General features: G+C 41.1%; 1 protein-coding gene across 10 annotated transcripts in view; it reads left to right on the top strand.

Annotated features, from left to right (window-relative positions):
- Positions 1 to 20,287, top strand: part of Rapgef2 (Rap guanine nucleotide exchange factor 2) — a 219,403-nt gene that overhangs the window by 133,863 nt on the left and 65,253 nt on the right. The window contains exon 1 of one of the 10 annotated variants that reach the window (XM_021661286.2): positions 39 to 208. The exons of 7 other annotated variants lie outside the window; for them this stretch is intronic. In XM_021661286.2, coding sequence (XP_021516961.1) covers positions 155 to 208 — 54 coding nt within the window. In that variant the 5' untranslated portion in view covers positions 39 to 154. Of the gene's footprint in view, positions 1 to 38; positions 209 to 534; positions 1,126 to 16,390; positions 16,609 to 20,287 lie in introns of those variants that run through there. 2 more of the 10 variants (XM_021661283.2, XM_060378458.1) reach the window with 2 other exon arrangements.

Below are 20,287 nucleotides of genomic sequence, written 5' to 3'. Positions count from 1 at the left end.
AACCCACTTACATCACTAGAACCACAGCGAGTGTGAGGCTTGCAGGTTAAGAGACAGACTACAGTGTCTTGCTTTCTGCGGGAAGCAGCAATGCCGCTTGTTTCCTAAGAGGGATTTTTTTTATTTAGAAAAGGAAGCTTTCTCTACCCAGGAAATGGCTTTCCTTGTGCGTTGCTATGCCAACTGCCTGCAGCCATGGTCCTCCAAAGTAAGCACAATAATGTAATTATATTGGTGTATTGCATTCAGACTCATGATTCTTGAGATTGTGTGTGTGTGTGCATGTACTGTGTTTCTGTCAGTGACTCCGGCTAGCAGGCATGCTTGTGTGGAGTGTGAGGGACAGACATCATTAAATTAAATGTCCATCAGTGTCATGCTGCTGAGATTAATTGTGCAGACTTGGTTAGTGGAGTGGGACAGAGATCACTGGTCACCACTGTCAGCATCATTAGCAGCGAGGGAGGAGGTCCTGATTCACATGCTCTGCCCTGATTTTCTCTTCCTCTCTCTCTCTCTCTCTCTCTCTCTCTCTCTCTCTCTCTCTCTCTCTCGGTTGGAGGGGTCTGTATGTGTGATTGCAAATGAAACAAGAGTGTTAACAATGCTTGGCTGAATGCTAGAGACTGGCTTTTCACCACTCTGGCTAATATAATTGTGTATTAAGCCTTTTGGAGGGGAGTCTGTGTGCAGTCAGCCATTTTAGCTTTTTTTTCCCCCTTTTCTTTTGCCTCTTGTTCTTCAGCTGCAGAAATGATCTCGTTCTCTCAGAAGCCTGAAGGCCGGGTGAGGTTCCTTCGGCCTTGTCAGAGCCTCCGAGGGTTAGAGTTTCAGTGTGATAAAAATGGAGCCGAGCACTGTTGTTCGGATTCCTTTTCTGCCTACAAGTGTGAAGGGTTTTTAGGCTCACCAGTAGTGACACTTTAACTGCAGCCTGGTTTTCCCTCCTCCCTCTTTTTTTTCTCCCCCTTTTTCTCTTTTAATTTCACGCTGTAGAGGGTGAGTTGCCATCGTGAGAGGTTGGTACATGATGTGTAAATTCAGTTCAGCATATGTTTCTTCATTATGAAACCACTGGCCGCGCCTGCTAGCCATGGAGTTCTGGGCCAGCAGGAGAAGCAGTCCGTAAGTATCCGGGCACTGCCGGCATCACGGGCTGCGCGGCTGGGGGGCGAGCAGTGTGGGGGGCAGCCAGGGAGCTCTTTTCCATGGAGTGGTGCTCTTCTCCAGGGAAGCTGTGCTTTAGAGGGCAGTGACAGTCTTCTCAGGGGACGGAGGGTGAGCTGCAGCTCACTGGCTCTTCAATTTTGCTGTGATTTCTAAACATCTAAGCAGAGACCAGCAGTTTATTTAAGCAAGACCATAGCAGTGAGAAATATCGGACAACTGATTTTTGTCATTAGAATATAATGTAGTTCTCACTAAATGCCCAAGCAGTTTGAGAAATCTTTTTTTTTTTTGGTTGAATTTAGTGAAACATGAGAGGTTCTGTGCCCGTGGGAATCTGGCAAGGGACGCACGTGGAGGCGGGTGGGAGGGTGGGGGCTGTGGCTGTTGATTCGGTGATAAAACTATGGTGGTGCCTTCTGACTTCGTAACATTTGTTGGTTGGTGACGAGAGTACACTATATTGTTTTAATGCCGTAGAAAAAATCACTGCTCCTTTGTAATTGGTCCCGTGAGCCAGCTGTGCGATTGTCCTGTTGGAATCCCACAGGCAGCTGCTGTTTGGGAGACACACACTTCTGTGTCTAACTGCAGGTCAGACCCTCCTGTCCCAGGAATATGTACACTCCTGTGTGCTACTCTTGTGTCACCATGTCACAGGGTTCTTTGCCATTTTGCCAGTTTATGATATTGCAGTGTGTGTGTGTGTGTGTGTGTGTGTAATATATATAACATACATCACATTAAAGTGCTCAAACTAAGGCAAATAAGCGTTTTGTAACTGTCTCCTTACATCTCCTAGACTTGTACACTGTGGTGTAGGAATTAGTTTTAATGTACTCTAAGAAGTGATGCCAACCAATAGTGTCAAACTGTAAAACATAGATATAAACCACTCAAATCTTGAAAATTTGTAAACCGGATGTCATGGATTAGAGTACTTAGTTTTAGTTTTGTGAGTGGAATTTGGTTTTGTCTTCACTAACTGGTGAGCACTTCCGTTGGCTGTAGGAAAGTCTCTTAGCTGCCCTGACCCTGGGTGGCACTTCACCTGGTGAATGAGCCTCCACTTCTTCAGCTGTTGCTGCTTGCCAGCCTTATCTCAGCCCTGCCCTGGTGGAGCTCTAGGCATGTTTCCATGATTAAATCTCTCCAGACCTAATCTAGAAAAGAGCAACCATTTACCTCATTTCACGGAAGAAAGGTTGTCAAAGAGAACTTCCACTGCAGTTTGATTTTAGTCCAGGTCTTTGGCACTCAGCTCCTTGTAGTTACAGCTTCCAAAGAGTGGTTGCTAATATGTGCTTGAGGCACCTCAAAGTATTCGGATCATAAACTCAGTGAGCACCTCTCTCATTTAACCTTTCCCATAATAGGAAGGGTCAGCATTTAAATTCCTGATATACATTTAATAAAGAAATTATTAAAAAACCATTGATTGGTCAAGGAAGCAAAACCTCTTAGTCTTGTGAAAACAAGAGCTGTTGGACTAGAGAGCACCACTTGCCAGCTCATTGACAGGTTGGCTGTGGTTTACTTCACACTCAGACTTGTTTCCCAACAAGTACTTTGTATCTTACTAAACAAATGAAATACTAGGATTTCCACCGGAAGCACAGAGTGCACAGGGCTGGCAGCTTGTAATCCTAAGGTCTTGCTGCCGACCATTGTCTGGTTCATTCTGATCGACAGGTTGTCACTTGACAGTCAGCCTTCAGAAGGCTGTAGAAGGCGCTGGGAAAGGGGTACCCACTCTGACCCCCAGGCAGTGGTGGCTCAGTCCACAGTGAAGACCAGGATGGATCAGAAGGCTTTTTTCCCCTCCTATAATGCTATATCAGAAAAATGTCACTGCTGACTTTAGTTGAGTCACTGCCACCAAATTCAAAAATATCTCAGGTTTTGCTTCTCTAGGCTCACTTCCACCAAATATATACTCTGTGGCTTTTTAAATGCCTCCTTGGCCTGGGATTATAGCAGGAAGTATGGTACTAAGACAATGAAAACGTTGTTTGAGGGCCTCGGTTATTGTGTTTTGTAAGAATTTTCGACATCATTCAGATTTTATTTTTCATTTTCTGCCTCACTCAGTGGACATCTCTGTTGCTTGGCACAAAGCAGATGCATAGTAAATACTTTTAGTGTTCTCATTTAATTGGGTTTTTGGATTAGTAAAATCTTATTTAACCTTTTGAGCTTTTAAAACATTTAAATTTTGTGTATTTTCTCATTCCCAGCCCCTTTCTGTGGGGCCATTGATAAGAAGAGGACAATTACAGAAATCCATCAGCACAGCACTGCTTTAATTTTATGTAGTGCTTGGTCCTTGGAAGAATGTTGCCATTCTGTAAATACAGATACCTTGTGACATCTTGAAAATAAAACTTTGTCCACATTTCAGAGATGTGTTATAAAGCTACATTTTAGAAAACAAAACAAAACATGGTTGAAACTAGTAAAAATCGCAAATCAGTGTTCTATGGGAAGAGCTTTCACAGCCTCTGGAAATTGAAGAAAATGTTAGGATAGCCTTAAGAGGCTCTACTCAATCCAGGTTGATGGTACACACCTATGACAGTACTGGGAGGTTGAGCCTAGAGGGTTGCAAGTTCAAGGTCAGCTTGAATACATACATACATACATTGACCCTGTCTCAAAATCAACCAGACAAAATGTCTTCTTTACTCAGTACATCCCCTTAATCCCCTTATCATTTTTTTTCTACAATTTGAGGCAACTTTGAAACTGTGTAAATCCTTTAAATTGGCCACTTTTAACATAATGGACTTGCTACCTTCAAACTCACAACCTGGTTGTTTTTTTTTTTTTCCAAGTGTACAGAAAGTATTGATTCTTGCATTGTTTTCATTTTAAATCATACCTCAAGTAATGATTAAATAGTAGGACAAGGCAGTGTTCAGAATGGAATATGGCTACTTTACGTGGAAGGAATGACCTCAATAGCTGTCACTGCTGTGCATTGACTGGACATCAGGCACCACACTTACAGCATCTTACTAAATTCCTACAACAGAGCTTTGAAGAAAGACATAGAATTGCCTTCAGAAGTAAAGAAAAAGGTACACAGTACTTTGCAATATGCCTTGGCCATCACTGCGGCCCAGGCTGTCAACCCTCCTTAAACTTAGGTCTAAGTTTACCACCACCTAAGCTCACCTCACTCGTGAGGCCAAATCTCCCGTCGTTTACACACCTGTGTAAACGAGATTATCTTGGCAGCAGCATTAACGAGTGGACTGCAAAGCTTAAAAAAGCGCTGTCCTTTTCCCCACCCTTTTATTCTTGGCACACAAGACATCATCACGATCTTGATTAGGAAAGTAGTGATACTGCAATGAAAGTGTTTAGGACAACCGCATGTCACTTGGCAATCTTCATCTTTCGTTTTTGAAATGAGTTATCTCTAGGCTGGAGTGGGATGGCCTGGAAAGAACATCATTTAGCCCAGGTCTTCCTCCTGGCCTTCTGCGTCCTTGCCCCCACCCCCAGGCCCCAGCTCTTTAATAAACCTACCCACCATTGCTTTAAGCCACAGATGAGAAACAGAAAATCAAGTATTTCTTTTCATTTTGGAGGTTGCGTGGACCTTGCTATATTGCCCAGCTAACACTGTAGTGATCCTCCTGCCTCAGCCACTTCTCCTCCCTTGCTGCTTAAGACTGTAAACAGAAATGTCACATCTTTGTCTCCTTAGCCATTCCTCTATAACTTTTAATTACCTCAGCATAGTCACTTGGCTCCAGTGAAGGCATACACCGTTTGCTGTTCCTGCATCTGCCACCAGCTTTATCACTTAACCACCTCCCTCCGTGTATGCTAGCTGTGGCTTGGATGAGCCATTAGATAAATTTAATCATTTCTTTCCACTCTTTCCCCTTCCCCACGCCTCCCCCCTCCTCTTTTCTTTTTTTCTTCTCTGAATCAGGGTCTCCTGTATCTCAGGCTGGCAGAGGATAACTTTGACGTTCTGATCCTCCTGCGTGCTGGATTTATAGACGTGTCCACCACGCCTAGTGTATGTCCTGCTGGAGAGGGACACTGGGGCTTCATGCGTTCTCTAGACACTTTACCACTGGAAATACATCTCAAAGAGGAAGAGGCTGCTTCTCTTCCTCTTCCTTTGTTGGGGGTGGGGTGGAGACCCTCTGTCCTTAGCCTCCCAAGTGTTTGAATTTATATCCATACATTCCCTGGCCAAAAAGATAAAAGATCACTTAGCTTATATTGTCTAAATTTCTAAGGGCCTTTTAAAAAATGTATTTTTTTTTTTCTCTTTGGATGATTTTCTTCTATGCTCTTTAAAATTTCAGGCAAGCTGGTCTGATTTTTGAACAGTTGGCTCATTTTCCTTTCTGGTTTCTCAGCTTGCACTCACTGCACTTTGCTTGGCCTGACTTGTTCCATCTCCAGCTTTGTTGGTACTCTGTCTCAGCAGTAGGGATTCAGGAGCACACGATACAAAACATTTAATCTTGTTATTTCTTCTGATTGGTACGTGGAAATGTGTCTCTTTATGGAGATTAGAGAAACCTCACCTTGAATGAGTCCCCCCTGTCCCCACTTGTGTACTCTGTGTTATGAGTATGGTTGGAATTTAAAACTGTTTGTCACCTGTTAGGAATACAGGGTAAAGAAAGCTTTTCAAAGCTGGCAGAGTAAAGTGGGACTCAGAGCAGGGGCCTGTACAGAGTCAGGATCCAAGGACAGCAGATTCGGCCCTGTTGACAGGACCTGTATTAGAGTGGAGAGCTAGGTCCATTTGCCTGTAGCTGAGATGAAAGACTATAATCTGAAGACCTCATATTAGTATCATGTATGTTAACCAGACCAGGTTTAAGAACACTTAATTGATAAAAGAACACACTCCTCAAGGCAGCAGTTTGACCTTGTCTGTTAGTGTAGGTTAGGGTTGTTGATGGATGCATTGTCCTTAACAATGAAAAACAGCTCCAGAACTAATTATAGGTAGTGAGTTAGGACTCCTTCTCAGAGGTTAAAACTCCTTCTCCTCTTATCTGATCCCTATTTTGTCTATTATGACAGATCTATTTCTTGAGATGAAATAAACTTATCTCTTGGGAAGATTTTCCTCAGTGTTTGCTCAGGGAGAGGCTCAGAGGAAGTGAGATCCTATTGTATTGTTCAAGGACAAGGTCATCTTGCCTTGGATTTGGGCCAAGAAACCCTGGCAACAAATTAGATCTTTTTAGCCCTGTTAGAAGGGAAGAAATATATTTAGAAACTTGCCAAGGCATTACATGTGCGGCTTACATGTGTGGAGTTCTGAAAAAGGTCTTTTCCGTTGTATTGCAGACATCAGTGAAAGCTTCGCTATCAGCCAAAGGAAGCAGCACACTTCATAGACTTGCTTTTAAATATCATTCAGTAGTGATCCATTTTAAAGTACCTGAAAATAAAATCGATTTATTAGTGAAAAAGAGAGTGCTTGACGTACATTATTAGAAGCTCAATCGGTTTTTTTCTTTAACTCTTTAACTATTACAGGATCACTGATCATAATTTCAGTGTCTTACCTTACTTAGGTCTTTGAAGTACTGAAAAATAATTCTCAGCAAATTAGATGCTCCAGAAGTTTAGTGTTAGAAGTACACTCATTTCATAAATATAGGCTTCCATGTTCTTTTATACTACAGTCTTACATATCTTATCAGGTAAACTGTTAAGACCTCCTCTTGGGGGAATGGCTCGCTGTTAACATGAGCTTAGCATGGAGGAGGCCATGTTTGATCTCCATCTTGGTTGAAGAAAAGAGAACAGCTTGCTGCTGTTGTATCTGCAGTAATCTTTGTGTTTTTACAGCTTTCCTATTTGGATATCTAGTCTGTATTGACTTCATTTGGATTTTGGTTATGAACTTAAAAAAAGATTTACAAAATAAAGTAAGTTATGTATGATACAGATATAGCCAGGTGAATATACATATATACACACAATTTCATATATGAGTAATTTAAATGAACTTTTATAAATGTGTCTTTAGGGTTCTTTTACATCCCTAGTTCTAAGATCTTTGCTCTCTCTTATCTTTTTGTTTGTTTGGTGTTTGATTTTGAGACAGAATCTCTCTGCATAGCCCTGGCTGTCCTGGAACTCTTTAGGTATATCAGGCTGGCCTTGAACTCAGAGAGATCCTCCTGTGTCTGCCTCCTTTGTGTTGGCATTAAAGGCTTGCACTACCATGCCTGGCTTATTTCTTCATTAGGAAATGGCCTTTGGTTTTGGAAACATGTTTGCAATTATTAACATTTACAGTACTGCAGTCCCAGTGCTTAGTAGTGGTGTGAGTGTTGTGCAGAGTACTTAAAAAGAATTGTACCTGGTTCTCAGAATATAGACTATGAAGTTAATGTACAAATTGGGTTAACATAAATGCACATCTGCCACTCTAATGCACATAAATTTGTGATATAACAGAGGACTCAGAAAAAGTGGCTTTTTGCACTAGGCAGGGCATTCCTGTGAGCTCACAGCCTTTGCCCATAGTCTTTCCTGTTGGCAATGACACAAGAACTGGACTAATTCACACCCTGCCATTTCTGTGTAGTAAAGAAAAGGAACCTCAAATCATAGGCTTTACATGCAGTCATGTCATATTGTGTGTGTATGTGTGTGTGTGTGTGTGTGTGTGTGTGAGAGAGAGAGAGAGAGAGAGAGAGAGAGAGAGAGATGGGGAGGATGTGGAGATTGGGTAGATAATATATAGAATCTTGTTCTCACAGTGTGAGTGTGCCTCTCTGTTCTTCTTTCACTCTTCAGTAATTACATAAACACTCTACATGCTGCAGATGACTTCATATCAGTGCACCAGACCCTCCTGTTCATCAGAAAAGCTGATTACAAAAATACATGGGGCGCACGTCAGTCTTGTATTTTATTGATTGACAAAGTGAGGTGAAAATTTTATTACTAAGATTATATTGGCTTGTAGAGAAGGGTACGTAGATGCGTTATTGTTTATATAGACTTGATTTGATGATAGACTGAAGCATACCCCCATTTATACATGTTCATATACATGTTCATATTTCATACACAGGGAGGTGTGTGTCTTTGTAAATATAAGTAACCTATAATCTCATTTCTAATTTTGATATTTAGTGAAAGCTAAAATTTTGCTTAGCTTAAGTAGCTGTTTAGCTTATTTTTAGCAGATGTAATTTGTAGGGGGTGGGAGACATATACTAACTATTGGGATAACTGCCTTAATTTTCTAAATGCTTTTTATGAGGTCTTAAAAATACAGATTACAGTGGACACCTTATTATGGCTCATTTTCAGTAGGCCAGCATTTCACCGAGTTTTATTAAAGCGTCAGACACGGCATCATGCTTTTCATAATAAGGGAAGGCAATGTAACACGATTGTTTAACAGAGGCTGGTGGGAGTATAGGCCAGTAGAGTTTCGGTTTGCCCACCTCTTCTCCAGAAAGTAACCTAAACCGGACATTTTTAAACTTTGATTTCAGTGTTTGTCATACATGGAAGTGCTCTTTCTTGTTTTCCTCAGATGTTCAGCCATACTGAAATTAGTGTGGATGTTCTGGCACACAGGTTTTGTGGGTGTTGTGGAGTGAGAGTTCTGTGAGAAGGGCCTTAAAGTTGGGGTCTCTGGCTGCAGAGCCTGGGGCTGGTGGCTTTTGGGGCAAGGTCAGCAGAGGCAGAGAGATGAGTGCAGTCCATGCCAGTGTTTCCAGTCCCTGAGAATGTGTAGACAGAACATCCAATGAGTGTCTGCATGCCTTTTAAGGATGCCTTTGGTCCTTCACTATTATCTAAAATACAAATGCATAAAGCTTCTTGTTGAAAGGAATGGCATTTTTGGAAATATACAATTATACCACTTTATAAGTATCACTTGCCAAAACTAATTTTTATTGTTTTACATTTATGTATTTATTTATTTATCTGTACACACATGTGTGCAAATGAACCATGCATAGAGATATGAGGGGACAACTTATGGGGATCATTTCTCTCCATCACTGTGTAGGATCTGGAGATCCATCTCGGGTCACCAGGCTTGATGTCACGTGCCTTCACCCATGGAGCATCACAGTAGCCCACCAAATCTTTCTTGTTTAGAAGATAAAACTGTAATACTTTGCATATTTACCTGTGCCGATTCTGTGTTGTTGTTATTTAGGCAGCACTTAGCTCAGGGACCTCATCTATTGGTAGTCCTGTGCATGATTTATAATGGAAAAAATAGGGCTGGTGAGATTGCTCAGTGGTTAAAGCACTTGCTGCACAATTACGATGTCCAGGGTTTAGATTCCCAGAAGCCACGTAAATGCCTAATGAGCATAGATACCCAACTCTTATTCTAGCTTCAGAAAGCAGAGACCCAGGATCTCTGAGCAACTGACTTTCTCTGCAAGCTCTGGCTTTGGATAAGATCCCGACTCAGACAATAAGGTGGAAGAGCAATTGAGGAAGATTCCAGATACCTGACATCAACCTTGTTTCCCAAACAAACGTACAATGTGCATGTATACCTGATGCAGACAAGGATGGAAAAAAGAATCCAATTTCACTCTCTAGATAAAACCTGCTTATTGTATTAGTATAGGAGTTGGAGAGGCATCTCAGCCATTAAGAGCACTTGCTCCTCTTCCAGAGCACCTGAGTTTGGTTCATGGAATCCACACCAGGCACCCTGGGACTTCCTGTAACTTTAGCTCCAGGAGATCCAACACATCTTTCTGACCTCCGTGGACACCTACACACACATGACAGCAGATACAACACACATAATCATACACAGCATACAAATACATGTATGTGTGTATATATGTATATACACATACATATATGTTTGTATATATGTGTATACACATACATATATGTTTGGCTTATCAAGACAGGTTCTCTCTGTGGAGCCCTTGCTGTCCTAGAACTCACTCTGTAGACAAGATTGGACTTGAACTCATAGCGATCTGCCTGCCTCTGCCTCTTGAGTGCTGGGATTAAAAGCATGCACCACCACTGCCATTTTAAATTACTGTAGATTATATTATTATAAATCTTAAATAAGAGCATACTGGTATATAGATCGTTTTTATTGTGAAAATGTTTTCATAGTGAACTATAGCATAAAACCTAATAATGGTTTTTGTTCTAGACCTTTCTCCCCAATATTATATATATATGTTGTATTTAAAAGCTAGTAATTTAATATATTTATATTCAAATGTATTAAATATATTTGAAGCTTGTACTGTAGCCTTTCTTGTTAACATTTTGAAAGCTAGCCTGAGTATTATACAACATTATTTATATGGCTCTAACTGAAAGAGAAACTTAGCTAAGACTTTCATTTAATGTTAGAAGCCAGGCATGGTGGTGCATACCTTTAATCCCAGCACTGGGGAAGCAGAGCTATGAGGACTTCTGTGAATTCGAGGCCAGCCAGTCATTTGGTGAGACCCCGTCTTGAAATGTCTGCCCTTATTATAGGAAAATATACAATATGATTTTAATAATTCTTACCACATTCATACCTTGTGGTTTTTTTGGGACGCTTAAGCAAATTTTTAAGTTATAGGATGTGAATAGTGCAATATCAGAAGAAAGAAAAGTTAAATTACAAATGTCCCAGCTAAGCAGTTGTGACCAATAACTTGCCTTTATCAGATATATCTTTCATTGTGCTGTTGGGTACATTCCCAGATTCCTTCCCCTTATATTTTTCTTTTTATTTCCTCACCACTTTGAAAGAAGTAATGACCTAATATAAGTTAGGAGTTAAAGAAGCTCTTCGTTGAATAATAAACCATGAAAGTGAACAGTGATGATAGTCAGTGTAGTTTGTTTTGCTCTAGAAAAACAAATATGCTTAACTTAAATCTCCTTTATGTTTCTCCCCAACAGGAGAACATAGATTAGATCATAGTTCTTACTCAATAAAAGTGTTTTCATTGTTAGCTGAATAATATTTTAAAAGTTGACATATAGCTAGGCATAGTGGTACACACCTTTTATCTCAGCACTCAGACTGCAGAGGCAAGTGGATCGCTCTGAGTTCAAGGTGAGCCAACCTGGTCTACATAGTGGGTTCCAGTCTCAGGGGTCAGGGGTGGGGGTGGGGCTCGGGCTGGAAAGAATCCATGTAAATCAGATGTGCTTGTATATCCCATCACTTTGGAAGGCTAAAATGAAAGGATCACAAGCCTATAGGCAGTCTGAGGAACATAGTGAGACCTTGCATTGATGAAATAAAAAATTAGGTTTTTGAGTACTTTAAATGTGTAGGCAGTCCTCAAAGAAGAAAAATCTATGATAATAAAAATTTCCATGTAGTTTAAAAAAGTATGTTTTCATGCAAGAACGCTTTCTGTCTTCTACAACAACACTGAGATCGTGATAAATGGAGAGAAATTACATTTCGTTACCATTGTGAAGAGTTTGAATTTTGGATTATTTGCTTTGTGAAAAAAGAATATTAATAATGAAACAACTCATTTTTTAAAATTGTAGGTTTACTTCAGAGTTCTAGAAAAGAAGTGAAAAATACCTTCACGTTTTCACGTCTGGTGCAGCAGGTTATCCTTGAGTGCTGGTATCGTGTCAGGAAGCACACAGCAGTACATAGGGATGGCATGTATAACTGAGCAGCACACAGGAAGTGTGTCTGGGGGCTTAGCAGAAATGAGGGATGGCATCACCTGAAAAAGAGGTGAAGAGAGAAATGACATTGGGGATTTAGAGAGGCAGAGGAAATGAGCTGCAAAATTACATGAAGTGGCAGGATTCTAACACAAGATGTGTGTTGTACCCAAGGTGCCACTGCTCTTATAATTTTCATGAGTAGGGTTGGGTTTTAGCGTGACCAGTAGACTCAAGCCGTCTCTATTGACCTGAGCATGCTAAATTATTTTTTACTGCTGACTATATTATGTGAGCAGGTGGAAGGCTCAAACATTTCTTAGCATTACTTTCCTTCACTTTTTTACTATTATGTATTTTAACAAAAATGTCTTGGGGGGGTAGCTGTTATCTAACATACCATTGCCTCCTTCCTTTATGACACAACAAAACCTTCTTTTCATTACTTCTAAGATGGATCCTAATTTCAGAGATACTAAAATTTTTAGAATCAATTAAATGTAATGTTAGCCATTAATATAATTGTAGGTTTAGTTTCATGACATTCCCATGCAATAATAGTGGCATATAGGCGGTTGTAGGCTGAGGTGTCTATTAGCCTTTCTAGCCTCCTTGGTACAGATTCAACTTGTCAAAAAAAAAATTGAGTGCCAGCATTTAGTTGTCATGGCTGTTTATGAATGGAAATTTCCCTGATGTTTTGTGTTGGGACAGTTGGAGGAGATGTGGGGACAGCTGGGGTCACAGGAAGGACACACAGAGTACGGTGCTCTGGCAGGTAGAATTTGGAGCTTTGAGAACACTGATGCCCATGATGCCAGCACTTGGAAGGTGGAAACAGAAGACCAGGCAGTTTCAGATTTGTCTAGACTAACACTGGGATACACGGTCTCACCAGACAGAGCAACTCAAGCAAGCAAATATAGAAGCCCATGGTGATATGGAGTTGAATGTAATCCGCTCTCATTTCGGCTTAAATGCTGTAGTTCAGAAGTCTGTGTGGTGCTGCATAGAGAGGCCCTCTCGGAAATAATGCTTGCAGCTCTGTGATCGTTTCTGTCTAGGATGTGCAGGGGTAGGGTTCAATGCCTCTAAAAATGTGTGCCAACAGTAGCAGTAATACTTCAGTTCTGTCGTCTGTGAACAAAGATGCAGAGAAGGGATTAGTATGACCCACAGTGCAGTAACTGTAAGTGGTTCTGGGGCCAGAACTTGGGCTAATGACTGACTTGTCTTACCACCTGCTCTTTGACCCTGTGACACAAAATCTTTGTAAAAATGGAGACCATAGTGTTGTGTGAAGACAGGTGCATGGTAAGAGCAGTTCTTACAGCGTTAAGGTATCATTTATCCCCCATTGTACGGAGCTTGTGGAGTTAAGACAAGAGGCAGATGTAAGGTATCAAACCAACAGCAGACAGTATGTTAGAGAGCGGCACTTCTCCTCTCTAGGCTTTTCCTACTCCTGGGTTCATTTGGCCCCTCTTCAGTGTGTACCTCAAAGGCAACCTCTGCTTCCTAGCTCAGTACCAAAGTAAGAAGCCAACAGTCACACTGTCACTGCTTCTGTCTGTCTCTCTTTGAAAAAGATACACTTACGTATGCAACCTTCTGTCTGCATGTGCATCTGCATGCCAAAAGGGGGCACAAGGTCTCGTTAGAGATGGTTGTAAGCCACCAAGTGGCTGCTGGGAATTGCAATCAGGTCCACTGGAAGGGCAGTCAGTGCTCTTAACTGATGAGCCATCTCTCTGGCCCCCCATCTCTGTCTCTTAAACTCCTCTATTTGTCATCTCAATCTGTACAACAATGTAAATTTTCTGTGGCTTCAGTATACATGGAGAAGTTAAGTAATGCCCCCAAAGTAGCACGTGGATACAAACCTTGGCCATCTTGTCTCCCACATGGGAGTTGTGTTTACACATAGGCCTGGTGCACCATGCATGAATGCAGATATACACATGCAGCTTTGTTGAGAAACGGTATAAAGGGCCTCTGACTTTTCCTGTGGACATATGATCACCGCGTGGACAATTTATGTGTGTGTGTGTGTGTGTGTGTGTGTGTGTGTGTGTGTGGTGGGTGCTTTCTGTGGGTCTGTGAATTATTATTTTTAACAGAATTTACAAGCATGGCCACTCCCGTGTTTCAGAACGGATTTTCTTTGTTTTGGTTTCAAAGCAATTTCATGTGAGTGCTGTAGTAGCTGTTACCTTTCCTTTGGTAGGATGTGTTCTGAAGAATCTGCAAATTCGTTACATGAAGGTTTTCTCTCATGAGTCTAACCTTTTAGACATATAATTAGCTGAGCTTGCCCGCAGATGTGGTTCTCAGGGGCTTCTGTGCCACCCTGCTTCTTAGACGTGAGTTTAGAGAATTCTGCTCCTGCTCACAGTTTTGGATGATGGAGTTCTCTCCTCATTTGTTTCCAGTTAAGTCATTCATTAATTTTAGTTATCTAGAGGACAGTTTCTGAGTCTGCTTAGCCCAGTCGCAGCCCAGCTGTGTATAATATAATTAAAGAAATAATCGTATCCACCTTGGTCGCAATTGTAACATGTCTTTAACCCCCGTCAACCAGAGTGCTCATTCTCTGGACACCTCTAAAAACAACAGCAAACTATGTTACAATGTGTTTTCACCTGCCGGTAGCAGAGTAACCCAAATCCGGGGAGGGTGGTTGCTCTTTCGCTGGCTTGGCTCTGGCCCCGCCCGCATTCCCTGAAGAGTGTGGGCCGTGGTAGGTAGGGCTGCGCACCGGGCAGCGCCTCCTTCAAGGGCTGCTTCAAGGGCTGGCTTTGCACCTCCGTCTGTTCTCGCTGTTATTCCGTACCCCAAGTGCCATCGAGGCTGCCGTAACAAAGATGCTGCCTTCTGTTGTGATTGGAGATGAAGTGTTTTCCGGAGGGCAAAGATGCTGCCTTCTGTTGTGATTGGAGATGAAGTGTTTTCCGGAGGGCAAAGATGCTGCCTTCTGTTGTGATTGGAGATGAAGTGTTTTCCGGAGGGCTATTCTCGGAAGTCTTTGTCCTCCGCTGGTAACACTTGTTAGGTGGTTGGCGTTGGGGCTCCTTCTCCACCAGTGGGTGAGGAACCCCTTGATGAACCAATCCATGGCCGAGTGGACAGTTAGGAGAGGGAGCTGGATTAGAGGAAGCAGGTCTCTGCGGCCTTACCCTTGAGCGCTTTATCACATCCCCAGATACCTCCTCCAGCTTCCGGGCTCCACAGTGTGCTGCTGTGGTGCTCTGCCTCACTGTGCACAGGACCAGCAGCATTGAGCCAAGTGGCTGTGGGCTGAAATCTCTGAAACCGTGAACCAAAATTAACCCTTGCTCCCATAAGTTGTTTCTCTTGAGATTTTTGTCACAGAAATAAAAACCACACACCTTCAGGTGATCTATAGTAAAGCTAATGAGTACATTTGATGTACACACACACACATACACGGATGGGAATGTAGCTAATTAATAGAGCACGTACCTAGCATAGGCAAGACCCTGGGTTCAATCCCTGGAGTTATTTTCCCTGGGTAGTAGGGTAGTGAGGGACCTCAAAATTTGTTGGATTTTTTGTTCTGGTACTGTCTAATTATACAATGGTTAGGCACGTTCTGAAACAGACTAGATTTGCAATGGTTAGTGCAAACCTCTTGAAGTTTTGTTTTCTCTACAGAATGGAGATGATGATTATACTTGCTACCTTACAAGTGTTTTGAAAATTATTATGGTCATCACTCTACAACGTGCTTCATGTATGATGATTCCTAAAATATATTGAGGCAATAATGGGATTCTTTGTAGTTTATAGATGGTAGCTTGTTTCAAATAAGGTAAATATTTTAAAAGCTTGTTTTCAGCAGCTCATGTTCTCAGAATCTTCTTGCAAACTTATGCATAGCTAACTCCATGTGATTGCTCGTTTCCTCCCTTAACTGTAATCCTCACCAGTCCTTTATGAGTGGGGAGCAACCCCATCTCTTCTCTAACTGTGTGACACTCAGAGATTATTTAAATGTTTGGAACTGTTATTCCTGGTCTATGAAGTGCTGTCAGTTACATACATGTGCCACTGGGATGGATGGTATTCAGTTGTCATCCATGAATTCCTCTTGCTTCTCCAGCTATAAATGTTTCTTTTTCTTGGTTTTCAATGTGATCTTGATCCAAAAATTTATTTCTTTGTTTTGTTCTTTTCTCTTTGTTTGTTTCACTTTGAGACAGTATCACTCTATGTAGCGCTGGCTGGCCTTGAACTTTTGGTGTAAAACAAGCTGACATTGAACTGTTTCAGTCCTTCTTCCTCATTCTCCCAAGTGCCAGAATTACAGGCCTGGGCCATCACACCTGGCAAGGAGACTTACTTTTTTTGGTCCAGTTTGGAGTATAGGATATGATTCTCTGTTGGACATCTTAGATCAACTGCAATTCATTTTTAAGATCATTAACTGCTTTCTTCAAATTGGAATTGGTTGCAAAATAGCTCATAAAAGAATCACAGTTGATGTGAAAAAAATCGCGTTAATTTTTATCTAAGTACTTCACCATTTTCCTCACTTATTAAGTGATTTTTGTGCAAGTAGAGCTGCTTAGTAAGACCTGTCTTTGTAGTCGTTCCGTGTGTGTTTGCAAGGAGGTATTTTTAGATAGTTTAGCTGAGCAGCAATCTGACGTCTTTAGAGGAGACATCAGTTCATTATGTGGATACAAATTCTATGCTTTCAGCTTTTATACACCAGGTCTTAATTTAAATCCCTTCTTCTTGCCTTTTCCTAACGAAAGAGACTATATCATGGTATGTATTTTATTTCTTCTGGAAGCCGATCTTTCTAGTTTACCTTTCCTTAGATAAATGATCTAAGTAGAATCTTTTTATTTGTTCTCAACTTAACAGAGATTGCAGAAGCATGCAATTCAGGGTCGCATTTAAATGTGCCATCTTGTATTATGCTATACACTGCTTTGCTATTATGACATGATTGGGGAATGTAAGACAATTATTATTGGAGCTCATAAGTGCTGTTTTCTTAGAAAAGGAAAAAAAATTAAAGGCCAAGATGTGGGAATTGTATACTTCTTAGTTGTGCAAATTGAAAGTTAAATTAATGCCGAGCATAGAAGGAAGAATGCATGATTATTTGCTTTCTTGTTCTAAAGACAGTGTTTGTGTGAAGTCATGATGGTATCTTCTATCTGATTTTTCTCTCCCCATTTCAGTAGTGAGAGGACACTCTTTTGGCTCATGCATGTCTTTGTGTGGTGCTGTGACACTTGTTCTGGTAGGACAAGCACCTATGAGGATGTTCTTGGTTTACCGTAAACATAGAAATTCCCCCCCCCCCCAATTTTGCTACAGCCAGTTTTAGGAAATAAATAAAATAGACATGTAAGGAGAATGAATTAATTTTAAGTAAATATTCCATATTCGTTTTCCCAAATTCAAAAATTGTGCCTGGCGTGTGTTAAACTGTCAGGGCTCGCGTGAAAACTTCTGCTGTTCCCTCAGATGCACTGTCTATGTGGTGGGAGGACTTGGGAGTTAAATGTGGGCTAGTGGTGTTTAATACAGTTATTTGATGATATGTAAAGTTAGTGATATTTTTATTATGTAATGGAATATATCCTATTTTATCATACACTGCTAACATAAGTCGCGGTCCTAGAGAAACAAGTGAGTTGCTTAGCATAAAAGAAAGACATTACTTGGGAAATCTGACTAATAATGGGCATCAGTCTAAGGAGTGAGTTTTCATTCTTTAAGAGAAAAAGCAAAGGCATTTTATGTATGTGCTTTAAATTTTAATGTGAGGAAGGATCTGACATAACACTCTCAGCTGAAAAACAGAAAGGAAGTACTGAAGCCATCACATATTTTTTAAAAGAAAACCTTTCTTGTTCTTAAGAAATTAGTGTTGTTATGTAACCATTTAAGAATTTAGCTGAAGCCTGATATTAAGTGACTCAGATTCAGCTTCTTATGGATGCTTCTTTACAGTGGAATTCAGGGCCTTGCCAGATTACTGAGCCATGACTTCACTCTCCACCCCCTCCCCAAATTTACGTGCAGTAAAAGACAGAGAAACTGTACAGAAGAGCTAATGCCCAAACCCTCATGTGCTATGTGTAACATGTCGGGCTTCCTGCTGTGTCACAGTGAAACTGCCCATGCCTTAGTGACCAACTTCTAGTTAAAGTTTCTGTGTCGGCAAAGTCACCTGAGTGCTCTAAAACCCACCCCGCTCAGCCTCTGTTCTGGATTCTCCTTCCATTTTCCCCAGAATATTAGTTGTTCCTTCAGAGCTTGTCCTAACATCAGCCAACCCTGTGTCTTTCTAGCCCAGGAGCATAGTGCTCCACTGAGCCCACCCATTGCAGCCCTGTCCTGGAAAAAAAAAAACTCAAGGAAGCTTCCTGTCATTCAAGGCCCCAAGGAACCCTTTGGGAATCAAGAAATTGAACATCTCAGAAGTAAATGAGTAGATAAAAGTTTACAGGACAGGAGCCTACCAGAAAGGGTTTCTGAAAGACTCTACCAGCAGTGTATCAAAGCAGATGCTGAGACTCATAACCAAAACTTTGGCAGAGTGCAGGGAATCATATAAAAGAAGGGGGAGTAAGACCTGGAGAGGACAGGAGCTCTACAAGGACCAAATATATCTGGGCACAGAGGTCTTTTATGAGATTGTTTCTCCAATCAAGGACCATGTGTATTATATATAACCTAGAATTCCTGCGTGGATGGAGTCCATGGCAGCTCAGTATCCAAAGTGGATACCCTAGTAAGGGGAATAGGGACTGTCTCTGACATGAACTCAGTGGCTGGCTCTTTGACCTCCCCCTCACTCCTGAGGGATGAGCAGCCTTGCTAGGCCACATTGCAGCCAGTCCTGAAGAGACCTGATAAGCTAGGGTCAGATGGAAGGGGAGGAAGACCTCCCCTATCAGTGGACTTAGAGAGGGGCAGGGAGGAGATGAGGGAGGGAGGGTGGGATTGAGAGAGAATGAGAGAAGGGGCTATAGCTAGGATACAAAGTAAATAAATTGTAATTAATATTAAAAAAATAAAAATTTAATTTAAAAAAAAGGAAAAAAAAAGTTTATGGCCCTGGTAAATGGTCACCTGGAAAGGAGTCACTTAGTAATGAAAGGTTGCTACTTGTTCATCTCATTTTACAGGGATAAGGGACACTGTCATAGGAAAATTTGAAGGCATTTATTCCAATAGTAACCTGTCCCTTCTTTCCCCACTTAAATGTGGCTGGGTATTTAAGTCTGTTCATTTAAAAATTTCTCACAGATTTGAACTGCTTTCACTGAAATATACAAACTCCTGGAAGTCAGATAATGTATTGCCGTCTCCCTCCTTTCATAGTATAAGTTGATTTTTCACCTTGTAATTAAACATATCCCCCCCACCTTAATTAACTCTCTAATGTTCCCTAGAGACTATTTTTCATTCCTCTGGTTTTCCCATTTTGCTTTTTAGTTTTCCACAGTTAGTAGAAAGACCGGACCAGACCTTGTTTGGTTGAGCACATATCTGATTTACTTGGTGTGTGTCTCAGTTTTTCTTGGTTCTGATCTGTAGTGGGATACCTAAGGAAGGAGCCTGTCTTAGGAAGCGTGTTGATCCTGTGGGCAACATTTAAAGCACTGAAGATCGAGGTTTATTTTCAAAGACAGTGATCCAGATGCTGACTCTCCAGCACCACTCATACTTCATGAACTTTGATTACATTTCTGTCTTGGGGGGATACTACACATGCCCCAACTTCTTTAGAAGATTATAATAGCAGAAGCTTAGGTGTTTAACCAAAGTTTACTTAAAAAACAGAAGTCAACTGTTTTATATTTCTATGGCTTTTTTAAATGACATGTGTATACACACACATACAACTTTTAATTAATGCTTTAACTCAAAAGGAAGAACAGCTTGAGTTTCTCATCTCCTGTTAACATTACTTAATTATTGAAATTTTTTTCTTTCACTTTTGAGATTATAATGTAATTACATCATTTCCCCCTTTTCCATCTTCCCTCTAAACCCTCCCGTATACTACTCCTTGCTCTCTTTAAAATTCGTGACCTCTTTTTTTCTTTCATTAATTGTTGTAATGCTTCTATGTGTAGACATATATATTCCTTAATACAACCTGCTCAGCCTGGATAATGTTGCTTGTGTGTTTGTTTTCAGGGGTGACTGTTTGGTGTTGGACCACCAATCTGTGTGCTCTTCCCTGGGAAGCACTGATTCCCCCACTCTCAGCACTCCTTAGTTGCCTGTGGCACTTTGGATAGGGATGGGGCTTTCTGGGCTTTCCCTGTCTACATTGATATATCTATTGATGTCATATTTGTTCTATTCATGTTTAGGCAGTTATGTTGGTGAGTCTTTATGGATTTAGTTTTCTGACTTTAGCAAAAGACACAGTCTCATAGCAAACTCCCTGATCCACTGGCTCTTAACAATCCCA

This window comes from Meriones unguiculatus, chromosome 2 (assembly GCF_030254825.1).
Source record: "Meriones unguiculatus strain TT.TT164.6M chromosome 2, Bangor_MerUng_6.1, whole genome shotgun sequence".
In the NCBI taxonomy this organism is placed as follows: Eukaryota; Metazoa; Chordata; class Mammalia; order Rodentia; family Muridae; genus Meriones; species Meriones unguiculatus.
The sequence above is the reverse complement of the archived record's forward strand: the minus strand, read 5'-3'. Positions and strand labels throughout refer to the sequence as shown.